General features: G+C 40.7%; 1 protein-coding gene across 1 annotated transcript in view; it reads left to right on the top strand.

The window, feature by feature from the left end:
- The first annotated feature begins 17,979 nt into the window (after positions 1-17,979).
- The window catches only part of LOC136886053 (nucleoredoxin), a 490,502-nt gene continuing 482,112 nt past the window's right edge, over positions 17,980-26,369 (top strand). Inside the window, exon 1 of the mRNA XM_067158780.2 lies at positions 17,980-18,450. Coding sequence (XP_067014881.2) covers positions 18,040-18,450 — 411 coding nt within the window. The 5' untranslated portion in view covers positions 17,980-18,039. The remainder of the gene's footprint in view (positions 18,451-26,369) is intronic.

The following is a 26,369-nucleotide window of genomic DNA, read 5'->3' as shown; positions in this document are numbered from 1 at the left end:
GCAGTGAAGATATTGTCAACTAAAGTCTTCTGTGTTTCCAGTGAATTATTTTCCAGCAAGATGATGGCCACAACCGTAGAAGAAGGAAGTGTATTCCCATATGCTAATGCTGTGAATGACATGGAGTAGATCACTAAATTAGCGGGGATGTAAGCTGCTATCCTGGTATCTCGAGGGTCGTCAATTCAGATAAGGCGCATGTGTTATTTATGGCGTGATATGTAAATTATGTTAAGGTACTAGGGCAGTGTAGATAGGATTTATAACTTCATGTAAAGTAAGCCTGACGGCATATGTTTGTTTAATTTTGTTGTTATGATAGTTTCGGATACGAGAATAATGCATGTTTATTTTATTTTCATTTTGCTTTATGATTGGATGTTTGGGAAAATGAGGGATTGATAGGATTAGTTGTTGTTTATTTACATATGTTACTTAGCGTAGGATATTCCGAGTTTTCCTTAAATATATGCTAGAAGGGTTAGATTGACAGGTTCATCTTTATACAACGTTAAACACGTATTAGTTCATTTTATTTCGGTTATTCAGAGAGACAGGTATAGCTGTTCTGCATGATGCATGGTTTTACAGAAGCTGATTGAAGGAGCTGCAGAACGCCGTTTTTAAAATAAGATCTTTGAAGTTAAGTTGGATTCTGTTTGCCTGATGGTCTGCAAAGGACACGAACTGCGTCTCATAAGGTGGAAGGCCAATGGGATTCATGAGAAATAATGAGATAAAGATTGCATACTGAATTATAATGTATTGGTGCAGGCTGATTGTATGGCTGACGAGATAAAGAGTATTGTGCAGATGTGTGTGCCTGCCTAGTGTCTTCTGAGTGTATATTGTGATCAGAATGGACAGTGTTAATTCCAGACTATTGAGTCTGATGTTGTTAAATGGCCCAAGCATGCTAAGAAGGAATGAATATACGTGAGTTTCCGTGTAGCCGATGAAAGGCGTTATCTCATGGCAAGCTGATTTCTGGCCTGTGTTTATCTGTAGGTGTGAAGGAGACAGTATTTCCTTGTGGCAGCCTCGGGAGACAAAATCCAATCTTTAGCATAGTGGAGTTCAACATTTCTTTTCAGCTCGTAATCTACCCGGAAGTACATGACGGATGACCGCACTGTTCAGCGCTCAAACGCAGCAGAAGGAGGCAATGTTGCCCATTGCTTTCTTCATGATATCAAGGGTTATTTATATGTTTTTCCCTTACAGGATGATGTTTTACATTGTTATTTGTGATTGTATACCTTGTCTCGTTGTTTAGAAGGGAACAGCCCGAGTGCTGAAATATTGTTGGTTTATCTAGTTCTGTCTAGATCTTTTGCAGTGAACCGGGATTCACATTAGAATCAGTGTAGCATTTAAGACTTTACTCGATATCCGATGTATATAGATGTGTCTAGTTTGATTATTTGAATTGTTGTAAATATAGTGTAGGATTTGCCCCTAGTATTTTGCATAACTTACATAGTGTCCATTGCGTCTTAATTATTTTTCTTCTCGTCGTAACTTTTCTTTATAATGTAACTTTTATTTTACGGAAATAGTTTGACGACTCTCGGGATTAACTTAACTTTGAAACCGTATCGTTGGGATGCGATAGTGTGAAACTCCGTACGGAAATACCATATGTCAGTGTTTGCGTACACTTGTTGCCTTAAATTATAAACATTGGACTATTAGAAGAAACTCAGTCTTGATGTATATAGTGTTCTTTATTGAACTTGATTTTGATGTCAAGTTTGGTATTATCATTCATGTAACGTTCTAATTTCGACTTATTTCTAATATTTTGAGTTCATTTTTTACAAATTATTTTTCTTGATTTAATTGTTTTCTTGGGATATGATCGGGGATATTTATCAATAAATCCATCTTACCCCCTATGATTGTTTCTCATTCGTGTTATACCTCCATGTCCTGTCATTAATTGATATTTTAGAGTATGAACTTCGACTTTTTATCCTGACCCAACCGACAACCAACCCACTCTCTGCCCAACCCTGAGTTAGTCGGATGTTCATACAGGAATGGAGGCATCGTCCTAGTGGGTATTTACCCCTGGGTACGGTACAGTAGTACTACCACAGACGTTTATAAATAAACAATTAACGCCAAGAAAAGACAGACCATACCTAAACAAGAGACGTACTAAGTAGTGTAAATCACTGTATGAATAAATATAAAATAATGTAACTTGTGCAATGATATAAAAGTGGATTGTATTACCTGACACATATGTTGCAAATACAAAAGCAAAGATGGACCTAAAGACTCTAGCCAAAGAAGAGGCTCAACGAAACAACAAAATAACTAACAAAATTGGGTAAAATTATGTAACTTGTGCATGATATGTAATTGTATTGTAATATTTGACACATATGTTGCAAATACGATCAGCAAGAAGGACTTGAAGACTCTAGCCAAAGAAGAGGTTCAACAAAACAACAAAACAATTAACAAAATTGTAAATATACGTAAATGTAAATATGTACAAAGCAAAGAAATCAATAAACGGGGTCTAGCGGGGGAAAACTATGGAGGGGGGGGGGGAGGGGTGCGGCGCGGGTCCTCTCCCTGGGTTGGTTCCCCTTGGTGGTCCGGCGATCTCTGCGCCAGAATCAACAATAATTAAAAACGTATGTACAACACATACAATCATATCTAAAGTCAAATTATCAATAAATGAATGATAAAAGGCCTAAGAGCCTCAAAGGACAGGAATGAAATAACTCCATTAGTTAGTCCTACTCGTTGGCTGAATGGTCAGCGTACTGGCCTTCGGTTCAGAGGGTCCCGGGTTCGATTCCAGGCCGGGTCGGGGATTTTAACCTTCATTGGTTAATTCCAATGGCCAGGGGCCTGGGTGTTTGTGCTGTCCCCAACATCCCTGCAACTCTCACACCACACATAACACTGTCCTCCACCACAATAACACGCAGTTACCTACACATGGAAGATGCCGCCCACCCTCATCGGAGGGTCTACCTTACAAATAGCCACACGAAATTATTATTATTATTATTAATATTATTATTATTATTATTATTATTATTATTATTATTATTATTATTATTATTATTATTATTACTTCCATTACAATATGAACAATTAGTACTAATTTTTCGTCGAAAATACCAGGGATGTAACACATCAATCGCATGCATGGGAAATTCACCACTGGCCCAGACCTATGGTGTTCCTCACTTAATGGTACGAATCACAAGTAATCGCATAGTTCCACTTCCATAATCGCTTGGTCGCCCCCTTTGGTCGCCTCTTACGACAGGCAGGAGATACCGTGGGTTTATTCTTCGTCTGCATCCCTCACCCATAAGGGTCCCGGCAAAAAGAGTCAGATTTTTTAAGGGACGGTGGCGGCGGCGGTGGTGGTGGTGATTTTTGTTTTAAGAGGAAGTACAAATGGACAACCATCCTCTACGATTTTTGAAGGGTAAAAAGAAGTCCATTCAACACTCCATGCCCTACGACATCGACATGTTAAATCTCTCTGGTGATACATTTGGTGTTTCTTTCTTTCTTTCTTTCTTTCTTTCTTTCTTTCTTTCTTTCTTAATCAGTTTACCATTCAGGGTTGGTTTTTTCCTCGGACTCAGGTAGGGATTCCATATCTACCACTTCAAAGACAGTGTCCTGGAGACTTTGGATCAGGGATACAAGCGGGGAGGAGGACCAGTACCTCGCCCAAGCTGCCTCACCTGCTATGCTGAACAAGGGCCTTGTGGAGGGTTTGGAAGATCGGAAGTGATGGACAAGGAAGAGGGAAGGAAGTGACTGTAGCCTTAAGTGCCATCCCGGTATTTGCCTGGAGGAGAAATGGGAAAACACGGAAAACCACTTCGAGGAAGGCTGAGATGGGGATCGAATCCCTTCTACTCAGTTGGCCTCCCGAGGCTGAGTGGACGCCGTTCCAGTCCTCGTGCCACTTTTCAAATTTCGTGGCAGAGCCTTGAATCGAACCCGGCCTCTGGGGGTGGCAGCTAATCACACTGATCACTACACCATAAAGGCAGATCATTAGGTGTTTACTCGAAAAAATTAATTAAAACTCGGCCTTAGGTCGCCGAACAGGAGTTCAGACTATCTGTCTTCTTCTACTTCGTCATGACTAATGATTTTCTTTCTTTTCATTTTTTTCCCCAATGTATGTAAATAAAATCGTAACAACCGTATGTCTGTATATGGAGTATTTCGGCGAAATTTCCGTACAGTTATCTGTTTCAGGTGTATTAATGACCATCTGCATATTTTTTAGGTTTGGTGTCTGTCTGTTTGTTTGTTAGTTTGTCTGAGTTCTTATAACTTGAAAACTACTGGATATATTTCTACCAAACTTGATATTTAGAATACACCTGTCCTTGGGTAGGTTTCCCGCTAATATTATTTCTGAATACCTAAATTTATAGGGGTTTATCCGAAACCGAAACCATGATTTTGCACTCCCACAAAATATGCACATCCAAAATTAATGGAAATCTACCACCCTTAATGGAAATCAATTTCTAAATTTTTTTTGGTCATGTGCATCATTTCGATAGGAGGATTAATAAGGGAGATATCATTAACGGACGGCTTTTCAGCACAGGTCCCAACGGACTTAATTCAAAAGTGGGTGCGTGTAAAGCTTATTTTTTATAACTTGAAAACTACTGAGGATATTTCAACCAAACTTTATATTTAGCATCCACCTGTCCAAAGGTAGGTTCTAAGGTCCATACCATTTCAGATTCCTTGAATGGACTGGGGATTTATAGGGAACCGAAACAGTGATTTTTACTCTCCCACAATATATACAAGACCAACCGGACTGGAAACCTTGATGAAACTCCATTTCTAAAACTTTTTTCTCATATGCATTTTTTCGACAAGACGATTAAGAAGGGAGATATCATGAACGGTCGGTTTTGCAGGCCAAGTCCAGCGGACATAGCCCAAAAGGTGTTGTACGTGGAGCAGATTCCTTATCTATCTATCTATCTATATAAATAATATCGTAACGACCGTGTGTGCATTGACTATTTTGGCGAAATTTTCGTACAGCTTTCCGATCAAGGGGTAATCATGACCATCTGCATATTTTTAGCTTTAGTTTCCTGAAAGTCCTCATTTTTAACCTTTTACTGCATACTGTTGCCCTCAGGCAACATACAACTTTTCACCTGTATAAATGTATACAGATTGTGGACAGAGCCTGTGGTAATGTGATGGGGAGAGCCCACGTAAAATAAACGGTGGTTGGTACGCGTGGATGTTGACGGGGTGGAAGGAGTACCTTTGGTTGTAGGGCTGTTTTGTCTTATGTTATGTAAAAAAAACCAAGGCATCACTGGTCTTTAAATGACTGCACAGTTGAAGGTGTGCCTTAAAACTAGCTTGAAATTTTCTTCGCCAAACGAAAACGAAAAATAATTCATGCAGTAAAGGGTTAACCTCCTCCCCCAAAATCAAGATTGCGGCACAATCCGCCAGACGAGCTAGAAAATTGAAATTTGGCAAAATTACACTACCCAGCATGATTTTTGCGGCAAAGCATCTGATACGTGATTTTAACTAAATAAGGTCTCCTGATTTCAGAAATGTCATTGGTTCTATTGTATCACATATAGTTTTCGTGTTATTTGGCCTTTACTGTCTGAAAATGTGTCAATGCGGCACAGTGCTGCTTTGTGGTAACAGCGAATATGCTGTTGTTAGAGTGGCCGTGATTTGCTTAAAGGTTGTACTACTACATGACGGAAACATTCTAGCTTCGATTTCTGTGGCATATTCCGTTTCACTAAAAGGAAATTATATCACAATGCAAACTGTTTTAGATAAAATAAAATATCATGAGCACCGGTGGGATGTGTGTAGTGACTTGAAGGTGTGTGGTATTCTATTAGGACAACAAGCAGGCTACACTAAATTCCCTTGTTATTTATGTGAATGGGACAGCAGAGCTAGGGACAAACACTGGTCTGCACTTTCCTGGCCCAAGAGACAAGTTTGGACACCTGGTGTGAAAAATGTTACAAATGCTGCCTTAGTTGACCCACAAAAAAATTATTTTGCCACCGCTACACATCAAACTGGGAATCATGCAGCAGTTCGTTAAGGCCTTGGACAAAAGTAGTACATTGCGAGCAAATTACCACATTTGTACGATGCAAAAGTGAAGGAAGGCATTTTTAATGGACCACAAATTAGAAAGCTTCTGAAAGACAGAAACTTTGAACAGACGATGAATGCCGTGGAACTTGCTGCATGGTATTCAATAAGAGACATCATAACGAAATCCCTAGGAAATGTAAAGGATGAACAATACGAAACAATAGTGAAAACGATGTTGGATGATATGAAATAGTTGGAGTGTAGAATGAGTCAAACTGCACTTCCTTCATTTTTATCTCGATCACTTTCCGGAAAATCTTGGGACTGTTAGTGAAGAGATGGGAGAGAGGTTCCACCAGGACATCAAGGAGGCAGAAAGAAGATACCAGGGGAGGTAGGATGAACCAATGATGGCCGACTACTGTTGGTGTTTGAAAAGAGAATACAAACTTGATGCAGTCAAACGCTGGGCAGCCAAGCGTTCATTATAAGGGGACATCTAGGACTGTTAAAGTTTATTTTGTTCACATTAATGAATTCATAAAGATACTGAATAAAAGTTACATTGTTTGCTTGTAAATGACGTTTAATTGTCAAAATAAATTGCTTTCATTCCCTCAGAGTTGTTTATTTATGTGTTTTTGTGTGAATCAGTATTATATCACAATAAATGCTAAATATTTCATTGTAATTTTGTACTCAATAATTATTCATTGTATATAATAATTCAAGACAATATTAAACTATTTCAAAATATATATATTGATACAAAAAATTATCAATAATTCCAAAATTATCAACATTTTTCAGTATTTTTTATATGCAATATTCAGATCTATCTCTTATTTTGATATACTTATTGCGATAAAACGTGACGTGATACGTAGAAACGGACAACGGATTCGTGTTCAGCGACCCAAAATTAGTTAAGATCACCTATCACACCTCTTGCCCCCCCCCCCCCCAAAAAGTTTGAAAATGCTGGGTTGTGTTATACGTTTTAGCCTTTAACCGACGGAAAACTTCCAAGATCTTTAAATTTTTCGCTTTTTATCCCCGAAGAATATCGAAATATGGAGTTTAATGACGGTGTAGACCTTCGTTTCGAGGCATTTCGTGGCTAAACGGTAAGTCATATCACAAAACGGATGGCCCAATCTCCGTTCAATTTAGAGTGATCTACAACTTTGGTCCTATGTCTTTTTGTCGTATCTCTATCCTTTATGCGTTATATTTGTCGCTATTTCTCACTGTCGGCAGCCCTGAAGATGGTTTTCCTTGGTTTTCCATTTTCACACCAGGCAAATTGTGGGTCTGCACCTTAATTAAGGCCACGGCCGATTCCTTCCAACTCCCAGGCCTTTCCTATCCCATTGTCGCCATAAGAGCTATCTGTGTTGGTGCGACGTAAAGTCACTAGCCCCCCCAAAACTTAGAGCAAACAAATACAACGTGGTTCAAATCTGCGACACACGGAGGGTAGTACTCACACATATGAGAGTCCAACACTTTTATACGGTAGAGATGGTTGACTTATCATCCGTGTCCGGGATTTGAACCACGGAACCCAGCGGCGAGAGGCCGGCGCGCTGCCGTCTGAACTACAGAGGCTCTTTACTCAGATAGTATTTGATCAAAATATTTCAATCTCATTATCTTCCATAGGACCACTTTAATAATGAATATAGTGAATATTGGAATAGTGTGAGCCCGTTCTAGAATATTAAGTGAAGTGAAGCGTTCTGGATGAAATGAGGTTGGCTCACACAATATTGCCTGCTACATTGTTTACAGATAACCTATTAAATAGCTCGCTGTTCCGCACTGCTGAATGCCTCCCCTTCATAGCCACTTGGAGCACACACGCCTGCCTCATTGTGAGTTCCACTTCACTCACGCTAGTCCGCCATTCATCCACTACAATGGTCTCTCTTTGTCTCCATACAGATAGTTCCGTGTAAGCAGATCAAATTAACCTGCTTTGTTTTTTGCATAAACAGGTTGAATACAATCATGAGGACGACTTAGAAAGAGTATGGTTTCAAACTAAAATGGCTGAATTATGTGTTTGAGCAATCAGTTCACGATTTAATCATGGAAATTCATTTTTCACTTAAAAGTTACCATGGTTTTTAAATATTGTTTCGTGTTTGTATTATACAACATGTTGCCAGACCCCAGTTCTTTCTGCTGAACAGGAAAGGCATACTGTACGACCTGGAAAAGACTGGAAGACGTGAAAATGAATGAAAATCCACAACCTGTTTCCAGTCATTCGCCCGGGTCAGAAATAGAATGAATGAAGCCCCATCTAGCGGTGAGAGTGTTGCTGGAATGAAGGATGACAGGGAAATCTGGAGTGTCCGGAGAAAAATCTGTCCCGCTTCCGTTTTGTCCGTCACAAATCTCACATGGAATGACCGGTATTTGAATCACGGAACCGTCCGACTCGTAGGCTGAATGGTCAGCGTACTGGCCTTCGGTTCAGAGGGTCCCGGGTTCGATTCCCGGCCGGGTCGGGGATTTTAACCTTCATTGGTTATTTCCAATGGCCTGGGGGCTGGGTGTCTGTGCTGTCCCCAACATCCCTGCAACTCACACCACCACTGATCTCTATACCTGGATCGCTGATGGCAGCTCTCCGCTGCAGGAGAAAGTACGCCAAGTTGAGCGCGCGGTTCGCCATGTTGGCGTACCCATCCTAGAGCTCTCCTTATGGGGAAGCAATGATAATATAGTCAACGTTAAATCGCAATTAATGGCGCGTTGGAATAATTAAAAATATATGGAAATGTCCACTCAAAGCATAAGGATATTGGGATCACTGACACGTCGTTCCGAGGTCAGTAAATCTCCGGGATTAATATTAACTTAGGTGCTGAATACATGCAATTAGAGATCGGTAACACAATACGAGTGAAAATCAGTTTCTGGAAACATTGCTGTAAATTGTATACATGTATGTCACGAAATTATGCATTCTTAAAATGATGTACCTATAAACGTAGCTCACTATACAGGCCTAAATTCGACATACCATAATCGGTGCTTGATAATGAATTCCTGTTTCCTGTTTCTATGAAATAACGCGCAGTTTATCAAATTATAATTGAAGCAAATGTACACATTCATAAAACCAGCAAATATTCAAAACTTGTCAATATATCACATTACCTGCAGCTTAATTTACTATTACAGACCTCTTTAATTAAATTCAGCTACCAAAGCAATATTGATGGTCATCATCAGAAATATGTAACACCCGTTAAATGAGCCCCGAATACCACAACTAGTATAATGGGATAGCCTAAAACACCCACCACACTTTGCCTTCTCCCACCACTCCAGTGTCTGAAACACATAATTATTACTGATGTAAATAAGGTCTAGAATTCCTCCAGACTTCATTTTCTGAGATTGTTATAAGGTCACGTCAATTATTTCATCAAAACTGTCAGTTTAATTATGACAAATAAATAAAAATATAAGTAAATCTTTACTTGCAGTTAATGTTCAGTAAAATTGAAAACAGTTGACTATACATCACTTCTAAGGCGTGCAGTTTGTCCATTTTTACCTAAACAGTCTTCCTCAAAGTGATGGGAGCAGAGAACAGCTGTTTTAGAAGGCTCCCAAGTATCCCGCCTGATACTCCTAATCCATGATCTTAGATGTTCGAGTTTCGAGAAAGGAAACCTAGAAAAATTGCCATTTTGCTCCCAGAATATGCAAAATAAGATACAATAACCTAAAACTCAAAACACTACCCTAGGAAGATTATTATGTACAGTATAAAACTCACCGATGAAATGATTTCTCCTTCTGCTGATCGTTTCTGTTTGTACATCCATAAGCTGAACACTGCGGTATGTTAATACCCGGTAGGATGTTTCTTCATTCGGATTTCACATAAATACATCCACATTTAAATTTAATTTTGTAATTTACAAGCAGTGTCCGCCTCTGTGGTGTAGTGGTTAGTGTGATTAGCTGCCACCCCCAGAGGCCCGGGTTCGATTCCCGGCTCTGCCACGAAATTTGAAAAGTGGCATGAGGGCTGGAACGAGGTCCACTCAGCCTCGGGAGGTCAACTGAGTAGAGGGGAGTTCGATTCCCTCCTTAGCCATCCTGGAAGTGGTTTTCCGTGGTTTCCCACTTCTCCTCCAGGCAAATGACGGGATGGTACCTAACTTAAGGCCACGGCCGCTTCCTTCCCTCTTCCTTGTCTCTATCCCTTCCAAAATTCCCATCCCCCAACAAATCCCCTGTTCAGCATAGCAGGTGAAGCCGTCTGTGCGAGGTGCTGGCCATACTCCCCAGTTGTATCCCCGACCGAAAGTCGGTATCTCCAGGACACTGCCCTTGAGGCGGTAGAGGTGGGATCCCTCGCTGAGTCCGAGTGAAAAACCAACCCTGGAGGATAAACAGATTACGAACGAACGAATTTACAAGCATACTACAAGGCAACAAACCTAAATTCATAAAATACACTACTATTTCTTTTGAAATAACACAGCACAGAACACCCGTGGAACTACAATCAAGGGGGTTGGCGTCACTGAACTAAGCATAAACAAAGCAAGCGCGCTCCTCGTGGTCTGTTCAATGGGTATCCTGCACCGTGCGCTCGCTGCCATCTTACTACGCCAGTCATCTTCTATTCGGCTTACTGCTACCCAAGCCACCAGCCATCCATGTATAGAGATCAGTGCACACCACACATAACACTATCCTCCACCACAATAACACGCAGTTACCTACACATGGCAGATGCCGCCCACCCTCATCGGAGGGTCTGCCTTACAAGGGCTGCACTCGGCTAGAAATAGCCACACGATATTTATTATCACGGAACCCAGCGGTGAGAGGCCGGCGCGCTGCCGCCTGAGCCACGGAGGCTCTCGTAAAGATAATGCAAACCATTAATTAATTGTAGTTTCCTAAATAGATATTATTTATATAGAAATTCGTTCCCTGCTTATTCCTGTCTTGAAATAAGTAAAGTGTCGCATTAGTCTACGACAGGTGATTAGGGATTGTACTAGTTGCGGGATTTCTGAATTTTAGGGCATGTATTTGTCACTTCTACAGTCCAATTTAGCATCTCAGTCATTATAACATTATTGTAAGGAACAGAAACGCCAAGTTTAGAAATCAGTCTTTGCAGCAGGTATTAACAGCGATACATGTGTCACCACTGTGTTTCAGGTGACAGGCAGCTGACCAGAGTTTCCGTCACAGGATTTCAAATATAAATTTCCGCTTTCATAGAAATGCAATTTTGAATGATCACTAATACATCATTTTGAAGTTAATATTTAAACCTCTTCTTCTTTACGAAGATCATATCCTAAAGTTATTTTCGAAGCCTGCCTCTGTGGCGTCCCCGGTAATGGTTAGTGTGATTAGCTGCCACCCTCGGAGGCCCGGGTTCGATTCCCGGCTCTGCCCCGAAATTTGAAAAGTGGTACGAGGACTAGAACGGGGTCCACTCAGCCTCGGGAGGTCAACTGATTAGAGGTGTGTTCGATTCCCACCTCAGCCATCCTGGAAGTAGTTTTCCGTGGTTTCCCACTGCTCCTCCTGGCAAATGCCGGGATGGTACCTAACTTAAGGCCACGGCCGCTTCCTTTCCTCTACTTGTCTATCCCTTCCAATCTTCCACTCCCCCACAAGGCCACTGTTCAACATAACAGGTGAGGCCGCCTGGGCGAGGTACTGGTCCTCCTCCCCCGTTATATCCCCCGACGCAGAGTCTGAAGCTCCAGGACACTGCTCTTGAGGCGGCAGAGGGAAAAACGGACGCTGGAAAGTTTGGTTTGCCTGTTCTTCCGTGTCCCTTCCCGCTCCGCCAGATTCATTCACTTCTCCATAAAAAATGGCGTATGGCTTTTAGTGCCGGGAGTGTCCGAGGACATGTTCGGCTCGCCAGGTGCAGGTCTTTTGATTTGACTCCCGAAGGCAATCTGCGCGTCGTGATGAAGATTAAATGATGATGAAGACGGCACATACACCCAGCTCCAGTGCTAGCGAAATTAACTATAGTTAAAATTCCCGACCCTGCCGGAAATCGAACCCGGGACCCCTGTGACCAAAGGCCAGCACGCTAACCATTTAGCCATGGAGCCGGACACGTTCTCCATATTATCCTCACACTCAGCACACAACAATCCAACAATCTTTTCAGGATCGTCTCCCAACCCTCTTTATCAATATAAAGAAGAGTTTAACTTATTATCAGTTAAAGACATATTCCAAAACAGGGTGAATAATCTCTTCCAATCACTTATTATGAAGTTTACCCTTTTGATTTTCCATTTGGACAGTTCTTAATCCTGTAATGAATAATAATAATAATAATAATAATAATAATAATAATAATAATAATAATAATAATAATAATAATAATAATAATAATAATAATAATAACACCGGGCAAGTTGGCCATGCGGTTAGGGGCACGCAGCTGTGAGCTTGCATCCGGGAGATAGTGGCCTCGAACCCCACTGTCGACAGCCCTGAAGATGGTTTTCCGTGGTTTCCCATTTTCACACTAGGCTGTACCTTGATTGAGACTACGGCCGCTTACTTCCCATTCCTAGGCCTTTCCTATCCCATCGTCGCCATAAGACCTATCTGTGTCAATGCGACGTAAAGCAAATTGTATAATAATAATAATAATAATAATAATAATAATAATAATAATAATAATAATAATAACTAGAGAACCCGTGCTGCTCCGTGGCATTCGTTATAAATAGATCAGACAACATCGTCTTGATATGAAATTGCTCTATGTGCTGTCCGGGTACTTTTTTGAACATCTACTTTTAGGATTTGTATGAGGGCCTGTCTGTAAATTATGTATCAAGTGATTTATTGTAGATTTCTTTATTGTGTCGTTATTGGTATTTCCCGAAATATTTTGTAGTTTTAGAGTTATTGTTGTGTTATTATTATTATTATTATTATTATTATTATTATTATTATTATTATTATTATTATTATTATTATTATTGTGCCTTTACGGCCGCATTGGACTACTGTAGTCAATTACTGTCCGGTCTTCTATGATGCTTTATGGTTTTTCCTTCCTGTTCTTCCAGTATTTCTTCATTCTATCTGATCTTCGTTGTCGTTCTTCTTCTGAAAATACCCTTTTAGTTGTTTCTCTTTTATCACATTTTGGTAGGAATCTAACTTTACTATTCTTCAATTTATTTACTTTGTTTGATTTATTCTTTAAATCCTCCAGTGTTATGTCTAATTCTTTCATGTCTTCTTTTATTTCTTTTGTCCAGACAGGTTGTTGCTTTTGTTTCCAAAGCTTTTCCAAAATTCTACGTATTAACCTGTCTTGAGGTGTTCTCAACACCAAGAATGGTATTCTCTTCTTTCTTATGAAATCCGTTATAGGTTTTATTTCCTGATATACCGCTGAATTTGGAATGATGCGCCATTCTCCCCCTTTTTGGTACTTCTTATTAATGCATGTTCTTACTATTCTTCTTTCTATTTTTAAAATGTTGTCTATGTTATTCTTTTGCTTTAGTTTAAATAATGTTTCACTTCCATAAGTTATTTCAGGTTGGACTACAGTTTAATTTAAAATTTAAGGTGATTTTGTTCCTTGTGGCAGCCAATTTTGTGTGAGAAGTTGCTGATCCTTTGACATAAATAATGAAAATAAGTCATTGTATGTACTTACACGTCGCGCTATGGATATGGTGTACACTATTCCTATTGTCACAGGGATTGTCACGTGTTAGTCTAAGGAATCCAAAAACTGTGAATTTAACACTAACCCAAGATCGGTCGAGGGGTAAGCGCAGCGCTAACAAACGATTTTTTCTGGCCACTGCTTGCTTTTCTTTTGTTCTGCTGACGTGTGCTGCTCTCTAACTGACCGGTGATATGTCAACAATCGAATAGTGCTGTTAACGGCTGCAAAGTTGTTATCAGAGTGACCTAGACTGCTTATTTGTGAAGTCGTGAGCGCTGCGCTAACACCTCGACCGATGGTGTTCCTTTGAATTCTAAGTAATGTTGTGTCGTGATTATTGAATTAGAAGAATTCGATTAGATAGTTTGAGTTCACTGTTTGCTATTTCAGTGCACGTGAAGTTACATGTAGTATTCATCAGGAACTATGAATCGTTCAGATGCTCAGGTGGTTCAGTGGGTGTTGGAAGAATCTGATAATGACACTGAAATAGGCTCATCTCAAAAGTTAGATGATTCAGTTGATTCAGACGCAGAACAGTCGAATAACAGTGACCATGATAGTGGAAGTGAACAATCTGCCGGTGATGAGCAGGAAATAACAAAACCTTGAGTGGAGTATATCGGTAAGGACCAACTGACCGTTTGACATGCTCATGCAACACGCCAGTAAGTACGTAGGAAGCGCAGAAGTATAGTTATTCATCAATCAATCAATCAATCAATCAATCAATACTGATTTGCATTTAGGGCAGTCGCCCAGGTGGCAGATTCCCTATCTGTTGCTTTCCTAGCCTTTTCCGAAATGATTTCAAAGAAATTGGAAATTTATTGAACATCTCCCTTGGTAAGTTATTCCAATCCCTAACTCCCCTTCCTATAAATGAATAGTTGCCCCAGTTTGTCCTCTTGAATTCCAACTTTATCTTCATATTGTGATATTTCCTACTTTTATAGACGCCATTCAAACCTATTCGTCTACTAATGTCATTCCACGCCATCTCTCCGCTGACAGCTCGGAACATACCACTTAGTCGAGCAGCTCTTCTTCTTTCTCTCAATTCTTCCCAACCCAAACATTGCAACATTTTTGTAACGCTACTCTTTTGTCGGAAATCACCCAGAACAAATCGAGCTGCTTTTCTTTGGATTTTTTCCAGTTCTTGAATCAGGTAATCCTGCTGAGGGTCCCATACACTGGAACCATACTCTAGTTGGGGTCTTACCAGAGACTTATATGCCCTCTCCTTTACATCCTTACTACAACCCCTAAACACCCTCATAACCATGTGCAGAGATCGGTACCCTTTATTTACAATCCCATTTATGTGATTACCCCAGTGAAGATCTTTCCTCATATTAACACCTAGATACTTACAATGATCCCCAAAAGGAACTTTCACCCCATCAACGCAGTAATTAAAACTGAGAGGACTTTTCCTATTTGTGAAACTCACAACCTGACTTTTAGCCCCGTTTATCAACATACCATTGCCTGCTGTCCATCTCACAATATTTTCGAGGTCACGTTGCAGTTGTTCACAATCTTGTAACTTATTTATCACTCTATAGAGAATAACATCATCCGCAAAAAGCCTTACCTCCGATTCCACTCCTTTACTCATATCATTTATATATATAAGAAAACATAAAGGTCCGATAACACTGCCCTGAGGAACTCCCCTCTCAACTATTACAGGGTCAGACAAAGATGAAATTGTAAAAAACGCTAGCACTGTTCTCGATGCATGGAAAATATTTTTCCCTGACGAAGTGATTGAAGAAATTACAGCGTACACAAACGATTGCCTTCATAAAATTCGAAGTAACTACAGCAGGAGAAGTGATGTTATAGGTACAAATCCTGATGAAATAAGGGCAGTCCAGGTCTCTCGTATTTAGCAGGCGTGCAAAAATCGTCACACCAGATTGTGGAGGATTTATAGGATAAGGATGGGACTGCTCCATAATATTTTTGATTTACAATGATTTACCGAAGATTTCTGTTACTGTTGCGAGGTTTTTGTTTTGATGATTCACGGACAAGGTTTACAAGGAAAGCACATTATAGACTAGCCCCGATCAGAAATGTGTTTGAAGGTTTCGTTGCAAGATGTGTGAACAGCTACAGCATATCTGAATACGCTACAGTTGACGAAATGCTTGAATCATTTCGTGGCAGATGTGTGTTTAGACAGTTCATGCCAAAGAAGCCGGCCAAATATGGCATAATAAGGCATTATGACTTACGTTACTTTTGGTTTTGAAGCCAAATGTTATAAAAATAAATTAAAGTGCTCCGTAAGGTGACAAAAGAATAAAAATAGAAACTTCCTAGTAAGATAATTTCCGATTGATATACATAAGAAAGACTTAAACTTCTTTTTCATTAGGGTGAGCGCCGCGCTAACACCTCGACCGATGACGTAACGTTACTAAGATCGACCGATGTTGGGCTAATAATGGTCATTTTGGACATTTTCTTTCTCACCCTTTCTGAGGAGCATGCCGATGGGAGCTGAACTTGAATTTAAACACCATCCAGAGTGACACAATTCGTCTCAGTGACCCCCAAAATTATTCATTCGACACTAATATTGCTCGTTTTCGATTATTTGTATATGTCACTCCCTCCCAACCCCCATTTGTAGGTGTGCTAGGTGTAACTTACCCCCAGAGTATTTCGCTACAGATAGTAAGTCATCTGTGTATCAAGTTCAGTTGAAAACTACGCTGGAACATACACACATACATTCAAAATTTCGGTTGTTTTGGACATTTTCTTTTTCATCCCTTCTCACCCGTTTCCTGCTGATGGTGGCTGAACTTGATCTTAAAATGCCATCCAGAGTGTCACTATTCATCTCAGCGACCCCCGAAAACTATGGATTCAACACTAATATAGGTCGTTAACTGTATGTAACCTGTTAAATAAAGTATGTATTGCGGGCTAGGGTAAGCCTTCGCCTGTAATTATTGTAGTGATCATTTAATGATTTGATTTTATGATTTCTATGAGACATATCAATGTCTCACGATTCACTGGCAAATAATTACGGAGATAATAGCAAACAAAAATCGGTCCAGTAGAACAGATGGACGGACTTAGCAAAGATGTTTTTAGCAAACTTTTTAAAATATATAGGTAATAATAATATGGCCTCAGCTACCGCGTACAGCCAATTGATTTGATGAGATCTAAGCTGCCTGCGCGCCACTCTCTAGCCTACGTTCCGTCTTACTCTACCAGACGGCAAAATAAACCGGATCTCTCTTGGCTGATCTATAGCCAGGTTTTAATCAATTTTTTTCAGGTAAACACCAAATGTGTCACCAGATATCTTTTATATACCGAAAGCAACGGGAAACTACCTCAATCCTCTTTTCCCTAGTAAGCTTCTTCAGTGACGTCTAGGTTATCTATGACAGCTGTTGGCGGAACTGTGGAGGATCAAACCAGCCTTCGGGCTGAATACCCAACATACATACATCGCACGATATGGAGAGATGGAGAGTCTAATGGACTTTTTCCGCCCTTTAAGAATACGACTATCTCTGTCGGGTTTGAACACGCGATCGTTAGATTCGCAGGGCAACACTCGATGCTCGTTAATTCGTCCGTTGGCAATTCAGTTGAGAAGAGCTCAATGTAGCAGTACCTTGTGTTTGAAATAAATAAATAAATAAATAAATAAATAAATAAATAAATAAATAAATACGCTGGGATTCGATCCTGCACTTTGGATAGAGTTGAGCAGCATCAAATCAACTGCACTGCTCTATCGTCTAATATGGCAATGACTAATGAGAAAACAATGCACTAACATTCGTTGATGTGTATGAAACTTGACTAGCGTCACTTGAAGTGGAAGAAGAACATTTAGAAATCAAAGCATTCACTCCTGTACTGTAAACATCAGTCGGAACGATTGTGAATCAAATGAATTAAAAGCGGTCGTGTTTAAAACCGGTCCTGACAGCGCCGTACTAGCGCACTACCTTCCGGCGATCAGCTGCACTAGAGCGCCTCCTCTCAACGCTCTCTGTCGAGCATTGATGAAATTATCAACGCCAAACAAACCCCGCTGTTTCAGTCGGGCATGGGACTTCGATGTACGCTGTCACGGGGAAAGTTATTAGAAGTGACACACAGAAAATTTGTCTTGTGTTTCTTATATTTTCCGAAGAGAAATAATGGCCTCGAATATAAAAACAACACCGTGGTATAGGCGAATGTTAGGTCCAGATTTAATTCAGTGTAGTACAGTAACTGAAAAAGATATCAAATTAATACCAGTTGATTCAGTCTTAGATACATGCGTCAAGGTTTTGGGATTGTATTTCACCCCTATTGTTGGTGTAGATGAAGTGAATTCAACAGCGTTGTTGGTAGACCTGTATAAACACGTGAATGTATTAAGTGACAACAATGAAGATGATACTAGTGGTGCAATGAACAGGAAACAGACCTTCGAAATAATTCAGATAGTTTTCTCGTCAAATGCTGACAGTGTTGTGTCAATAACTGATGTAGAAGAAAGTTTCAAGAAACTCATTAAGGATTTGCCGTGGTTTGCTGTCCCGTACCATGATTACCACCGAAAGGTAAGACGAACTACAAAAAAAATTTTTTAAAAAAATAACTAAGCTCTAAATTTATTCAAAAATATCACAAATTTCCTCGTTACTCGTTGAAAACACCGACGCTACTTAGCATTGTTTTATTTGATTATTATTACCGGTATTATTATTATTATTATTATTATTATTATTATTATTATTATTATTATTATTATTATTATTATTCTAGAAGCCTCCATGGCTCAGGCGGCAACGCATTGGCCTCTCACCGCTGGATGCCGTGGTTCAAATCCCGGTCACTCCATGTGATATTTGTGCTGGACAAAGCGGAGGCGGGGCAGGTTTTTCTCCGGGTAGTCTGGTTTTCCCTGTCATCTTTCATTCCATCGACACTCCCCATTAACATTTCATCTGTCAGTCATTTATCATTGCCACAGAGGAGTGAGACAGGCTTCGGCAGTCGGCATAATTCCTATCCTCACCGCTAGATGGGGCTTCATTCATTCCATTCCTGACCCGGTCGAATGACTTGAAACAGGCTGTGGATTTCCATTCATTTCCATTATTGGTCTTTGGTACCACTAACTATTTGTAAGTTGGCAGACTGAGATATAGTAGCAACTTTTGTTTCAGTGAGGAAAGCAACGGGAAACCACCTCATTCCTCATTTCCCTTGTACGGCTCTTCAGTGACGCCTGGGCCACCTATGACACCTGGTGCTGTTGAGGTTCAAACCAGCCTCGGAGCTGAGCACAAAACATACACTACTACTGCTACTACTACTACTACTACTACTACTACTACTTGTAATAATAATAATAATAATAATAATAATAATAATAATAATAATAATAGAAGAAAGAAAATCCACAGCCTGTTTCCAGTCATTCGACCGGGTGAGGAATGGAATGAATGAAGACCCCATCTAGCGGCGAGGATAGGAATTGTGCCGGCTGCCGAAGCCTGTCGCATTCCTCTGGGGCAATGATTAATGAACGACAGACGAAATGAAATGATATTGGAGAGTGTTGCTGGAATGAAAGATGACAGGGAAAACCGGAGTACCCGGAGAAAAACCTGTCCCGCCTCCGCTTTGTCCAGCACAAATCTCACATTGAGTGACCGGGATTTGAACCACGGAACCCAGTGGTGAGAGGCCTGCGTGCTGCCGCCTGAGCCACGGAGGCTTCAATATTAATAATAATAATAAGAAGAAGACGAAGAAATGGGACTTATTAGCTAAATGGCACAGTTTCTGGGTTTTCACCAGAGTGCCTGCAGTTTAATCCCGCCAATTGCGTGTAGATATTTTGAAATAAAAGATCACAGCGCTGTGGTTCGGATTCAACGTAAAACTGGTGATGTCATGGCTATGATCAAGATGATATTATTATTATTATTATTATTATTATTATTATTATTATTATTATTATTATTATTATTATCTTGGTTTTTGAGAGCCCCGTGGCTCAGGCGGCAGCGCGCCGGCCTCTCACCGCTGGGTTCCATGATTCAAATCCCGGTCACTCCATGTGATATTTGTGCTGGACAAAGCGTAGGCGGGGCAGGTTTTTCTCCGGGTACTCCGGTTTGCCCTGTCATATTTAATTCCAGCAACACTCTCCCCAATATCATTTCATTTCATCTGTCATTCATTAATTATTGCCCCAGAGGAGTGCGACAGGCTTCGGCAGCCGGCACAATTCTTCTCCTCGCCGCTAGATGGGGCTTCATTCATTCATTCCATGCCTGGCCCGTTCGAATGACATGAAACAGACTGTGGATTTCCATTCATCGGGGATGCCGAGGTGCCGGAATTTGGTCCAACAGGAATTCCTATACTGGCACGAGGGCAGAGTATTTGAACGCCTATTATTATTATTATTATTATTATTATTATTATTATTATTATTATTATTATTATTATTATTTCACATGGCAATAACTTATCCACGTAAAATAGTTTTGTTAGAATTCTGTTACATTCGGTTGTCAGTCAGCGCTCTTGTTAGAATGAAGTACTGTTTATAATTACATATTATCATAATTCTATATCAGAGAATCATTTCGAAAATAACTTACTTAATCCGAGGAATTCCACCTGTACCGCCTCAAGAGCAGTGTCCTGGAGCGTAAGAATTTAGGTCGGGGGGATAAACAGTATCTCGCCCAGGCGACCTAAACTGCTATACTGAACAGGGGTCTTGTGGGCGGGGGTGGAGGGGGTGCGAAGATCGGAAGGGAAAGACAAGGAAGAGGGAAAGCAGTGGCCATGGAGGTGACAGGGTGACAGCTAATTACACTAACCATTACCGGGTACGCCACAGAGGCAGACTTCGAAAATAACTTTCGGATATGATCTTCGTAAAGAAAAAGAGGTTTAAATATTAACTTCAAAATGATGTATTAGTGATCATTCAAAATTGCATTTCTATGAAAGCAATAATTTGCAGTGGACTAATGGTTCTGAATGAACAGATCTACAGTTCGACTCTTGAAAACAGGGGTGACATGCAGTTTGGTTACCTGTTTTAATGAATATCAAACATTCTCCCCACTAGAACACATCATTTTCATTTACATCACTCCATCTGCCGGAGTTTAAAGAAATCGGAAATCACGACTGACCGGACTACGGGACTTCGACTTTAGTTTATCACCTCTACCCCATTTCTGACTAGCTTTTCTTTTCCAGTAATCTCTTCTCTTCAACCTCGTGTTCGAATGTTTTCATCATCTCTTTTTTTTACCGTTCTGTTAAGGGCTATGTAGATGTTCTGGTACTTGACTAACTCCCATTTTCCCGCCTTCTTGAGATTGCGTTCGGCTTATTCTTCACGCTGCCGCATTCAGAGAGAGAGAGAGACTCTCTTATTCCAATTCGAATGTAAACAGGGATGAAAGCAAACTGCAGTGTGCCGAGCTGACGGATCAGTCTCTCTTTGGTCTGTGGAACGCTGTCCTGAGCCCCAGCTGACGTATTCCCTCCTGTCTCACTCAGGTGGTATTTGAAGGTGCTCAAATTTACCAGCCTTGCATTGATAGCTTTACCGGTTCATAAAATAACTCATGTACAACAAAACGATTATTATTATTATTATTATTATTATTATTATTATTATTATTATTATTATTATTATTATTATTATTTGTGTATGGACCCTGTTGGATCACGCAGCGCTTTTATGATTCGCCTTTCTGATCTCCCATATGGCTTTCATTTCTTTCTCACCGAGCTCGATAGCTGCAGTCGCTTAAGTGCGGCCAGTATCCAGTATTCGGGAGATAGTGGGTTCGAACCCCATTGTCGGCAACCCTGAAGATGGTTTTCTGTGGCTTCCCATTTTCACACCAGGCAAATGGTGGGGCTGTACCTTTAATTAAGGCCACGGCCGCATCTTTCCCAGTCGTAGCACTTTCCTGTCCCATCGTCGCCATAATACCTATCTGTGCCGGTGTGACGTAAAGCCGATAGCATTTTTTCTCTGTGGTCTTTCTTTCTTTCTTTCTTTCTTTCTTTCTTTCTTTCTTTCTTTCTTTCTTTCTTTCTTCAGTTCACTTGGTTCCTCGTCTCCTTGGAACTTCATCATCTGGCTGTAATACACATCTGTTTACTTTTCTTACGGAACAGATTTCTGTCTAATACAGTATTTCTAATATATCTATCCAGGCTTTCTTCAGGTCCTTTTTGACTTCTTGGATCCGTGATAGACTCTTCAATTTTGTGCTGTATGTTATGATTTTGTGGGTAAGCGTTTTTGTTGGGAGTCTTTGAACGTGTGCATAAAATTTCAATATTCGTTTTCTAGTATCTGCTGCCAGGTTGGACAGTTTCTCCGTTGCTTAGCGGGATTTCAGTCTGTATCCGTCTTCAGTTTTTTTCTGGACCAAGACTTTTCCCCATGTTCTTTTGTTCTTCGTTCACTATGTTCTCTAGATCCCCCTTTTCTTTATTGGGTATCAGCGTTTCGCTCGCGTATAAAAGTTCAGGTGCGATGGCAGTATTGTATTGCCTGATCTTTGTGTTTGTAGACATGCATTTTTGGTTGTAAATGTCGCATGTTCTCCAGAACGCTGTCTTGAGTTTCTGTTGGCGAACTTTCTGTGCTTCCTTTTCTAACCTTGTTGGTTCTACAATTTCGCCAAGGTATTTGCAGTGTTGAACCCGTTTTATCTGTCCGAATTTTGTGTTTAGTTTCTGAATGTTCACTCTAGTACAAACTTTTTCACCACGTTCCTTGAGGACTTCTGTTTGACTGCTGTGATTTCGCTTACCGCTAAGTATTGCTAGGTCGTCTGCAATTATTATTATTATTATTATTATTATTATTATTATTATTATTATTATTATTATTATTATTTGCTAGGGGCTTTACGTCGCACCGACACAGATAGGTCTTGTGGCGACGATGGGATAGGATAGGGCTAGGAGTTGGAAGGAAGCGGCCGTGGCCTTAATTAAGGTACAGCCCCAGCATTTGCCTGGTGTGAAAATGGGAAACCACGGATTATTATTATTATTATTATTATTATTATTATTATTATTATTATTATTATTATTATTATTTCGTATAGGCCGACTAAGAAGCAAGATATTCAACTATTGCGTTATTGTATTTTATTTCCCGCTACCTACGTTACGTTTTTCTGAAACGCCGAGTTGCCAGAATTTTGTCCCGCAGGAGTTCTTTAACGTGCCGTTAAATCTACGGACACGAGGCTGACGTATTTAAGCACATTATTATTATTATTATTATTATTATTATTATTGCTAGCTGCTTTACGTCACACCGACATAGATAGGTCTTATGGTGACGATGGGACAGGGAAGGCCTAGGAATGGGAAGGAAGCGGCCATGGCCTTAATTAAGATACAGCCTGGTGTGAAAATGGGAAACCACGGAAAACTATCTTCAGGGCTGCCGACAGTAGGATTCGAGCCCACTATCTCCCGGATGCAAGCTCACAGCAGCGCGTTCCTAACCGCACGGACAACTCGCCCGGTTATTATTATTATTATTATTATTATTATTATTATTATTATTATTATTATTATTATTATTATTTTAAGTGACCCGCCTGTTGGCCACGATCGTTAATGCGACAAGTCTGTATGGTCTTGACACCATGGTTAGCCGGTTCGAGTCCCGTTGATGCAAAAAGAATCACGATCAGATTGTTGGCCGGCAGGGTAGGAGAGGTGGTGGTATACCATTTCTAACATACTAACGATCTGATACCGCAGACCGAAACCTCTATAGGAAAAAAATAATGGATGGAAAGTGCAGCCAGAGAACGAAATGAAAAAGAAGACTGGAGCAGAGTGGACAGAAGAACGAAAAAGGATCCACGGAGAAAGGATGAGAGCTGTTTGGCAACTCAGAAAACAGAATCGTTAGAGCTTTGCGTGATCCATTGGATCCATACGCACATAATAATAATAATAATAATAATAATAATAATAATAATAATAATAATAATAATAATAATAATAAAGGGGGGACGTGATAGCTGAATGTCACAGTTTCTGGGTTTTCACCAGTTCAAATCCTGGCAATTGCGTGTAGTATATTGAAATACAAAATCACAATTTCTAATCACTAGATTGCGTGCCAAAAGCCTGGATTCAATTCCAAATCTCTCCGCAGTGTTCATATGGAGTGAGGGCATATGACGCTATTGATGGTGATTCGTCCGTCGGATGGAGACATTAAGCCTAGACCAGACCCCTCGGTGCTATTCGCTAGGAGTAGGCTATGTGCTAGCAGCGAGTTTCACCCTCTCCCTTTCTACTATCATAAAATCGCATCATTCATTTCACCTCATTAACTCCTGTGATGAGGTTGACCTCAGGAAGGGCACCCACTCGTAAAATCTCACTACAAAGATTAATCTAATTTCATAACCGACCCTGCCGGGAATCGAACCCGGGACCCCTGTAACCAAAGGCCAGCACGCTAACCATTTAGCCATGGAGTCGGACTAAGAGGCAAGGGTTCGATTCCCGGTATTGCCAAAAATTTAAGAATGGCAGGAGGGCTGCTATGTGGTTGAAATAGTACATGCAACTCACGTCAATTGGGGGTGTGCTTGAAAAGAGCTGCACTGCCTCGGGATGAGGACACGAGTTTGCATTTACAATCTTTCATTCCTTTTAAAATGATCAATAATTTTATCGTTCTATATTGAGTCTTCAGCTCAAAGACTGGTTGGATCCCCAACAGTTATTCAGTTAACTGCCATAGAAAACTCAGACACCACTGAAGAGTCCTGAGATAATTCCCCGTCGTTTTTCTCACCGATCTAGAATTTCCTTTCTCGTATCAGTCTGCCAAGCTCAGTGAAATATACGTACCAACCATAACTTAACGGATAGCGTGCTGGGCTTTTGTAACGGGATCCCGGGTTCGATTCCCGACCGGATCGTGGATTCTAACCTTCATTGGTTAATTTCTCTGGCTCGGCGATGGGGTTTGTGTGTTATTTGTAACATTAGAATTCGTCATAGATAGGGTTTCATCCTCACAGAAGCGCAGGTCGCCTAGAGGAGTCAGTTCGAAAGACCTGCACCAGGCCTCTTCGGTGGTATTTATTAAGAGGACGTACACTTCGAAATATCGGCCAAAGAAAGAAAAGGGCCACGAAGGGCGTGAAAATGGAAGACTCCCTAGACCTCGGAACCTAATAGCGTCGGGGTTGGAAAAGAAAAAAAAGTTGACCATGGGAGGTCAGATAGGACAGATGAAAGTGAAGAGCCAGGCACAAGTAAGTGGAAGCAATGTCAGGACTCAGCCAGTGGCCCCGTGGTCGCCAACTTTCGTTTCCAAGCTAAGATCACCCTTTTAGTCGCCTGTTACGACACGTGGGTGTTATTCTACCGCCCCCACCCATAGGGGGATCTCTGCGGAGGTAAACAAAGAAAATGAAATGGCGTATAGCTTTTCGAGCCGGGAGTGTCCGAGGACAATTTTGGCTCGCCAGATGCAGGTCTTTTCATTTGACGCTCGTAGGCGATCTGCGTGTCGTGATGAGAATGAAATGATGAAGACGATACATACACCTAGCCCCCGGGTCAGCGAAATTAACCAATTATGGTTACAATTCCCGACCCTGCCGAGAATCGAACCCGGGACCCCTGTGACCAAAGACCAGCTCGCTAACCATTTAGCCATGGAGTCGGACTCTGCAGAGGTTATATGCCAATATGGAAATGGTATTACTAGTATCGTTCTTACCTCACGGTCGTATTGTAAACGCAAAAACATTTAGACTTTTCCTGCCGCCTTTTCCCACACCTGTGGGGTCGCGGGTGCAAACTGCGTCGCACAAGTGGATTTGGCCCTGTTTTTACGGCCGGATGCCCTTCCTGGCGCCAACCCTCTATGGAGGGATGTAAGCACTATTGCGTGTTTCTGTGGTGGATGGTAGTGTAGTGTGTTGTCTGAATATGATGAGGAGAGTGTTGGGACGGACATATACACCCAGTCCCCGAGCCAGAAGAATTAATCATAAGCGATTAAAATCCCCGACCCGGCCGGGAATCGAACCCGGGACCCTCTGAACCGAAGGCCAATACGCTGACCATTCAGCCAACGAGTCGGACATTTAGACTGAGAGAACAGTGCAAGTAATACACTTGTCTAATACATACTAGAAGATATAGAGCTCACTATATCTTACCAGTGCTGTATCATTTTAACTTACATTCTGTGTTTAGAGAACAAGAACGAAAGCGTTGGAATGTCGAAAACGGACAGTAAAATAAAAAAATAAGAAATGGAATATGATAACCTATGTTACAGTAGTTCGTTTGCAATATTGTAAAAGACACAGAAAGCTACAGTGACTCGCATAATTATTCCGACAGACACGACTTATTACATTTTCCTTTGTATTAGTGATTTCTGTAATAACAAATCACTGATATAAATTGAATACAAGTT

Source organism: Anabrus simplex, chromosome X (genome assembly GCF_040414725.1).
Source record: "Anabrus simplex isolate iqAnaSimp1 chromosome X, ASM4041472v1, whole genome shotgun sequence".
Classification (NCBI taxonomy): Eukaryota; Metazoa; Arthropoda; class Insecta; order Orthoptera; family Tettigoniidae; genus Anabrus; species Anabrus simplex.
The sequence above is the reverse complement of the archived record's forward strand: the minus strand, read 5'-3'. Positions and strand labels throughout refer to the sequence as shown.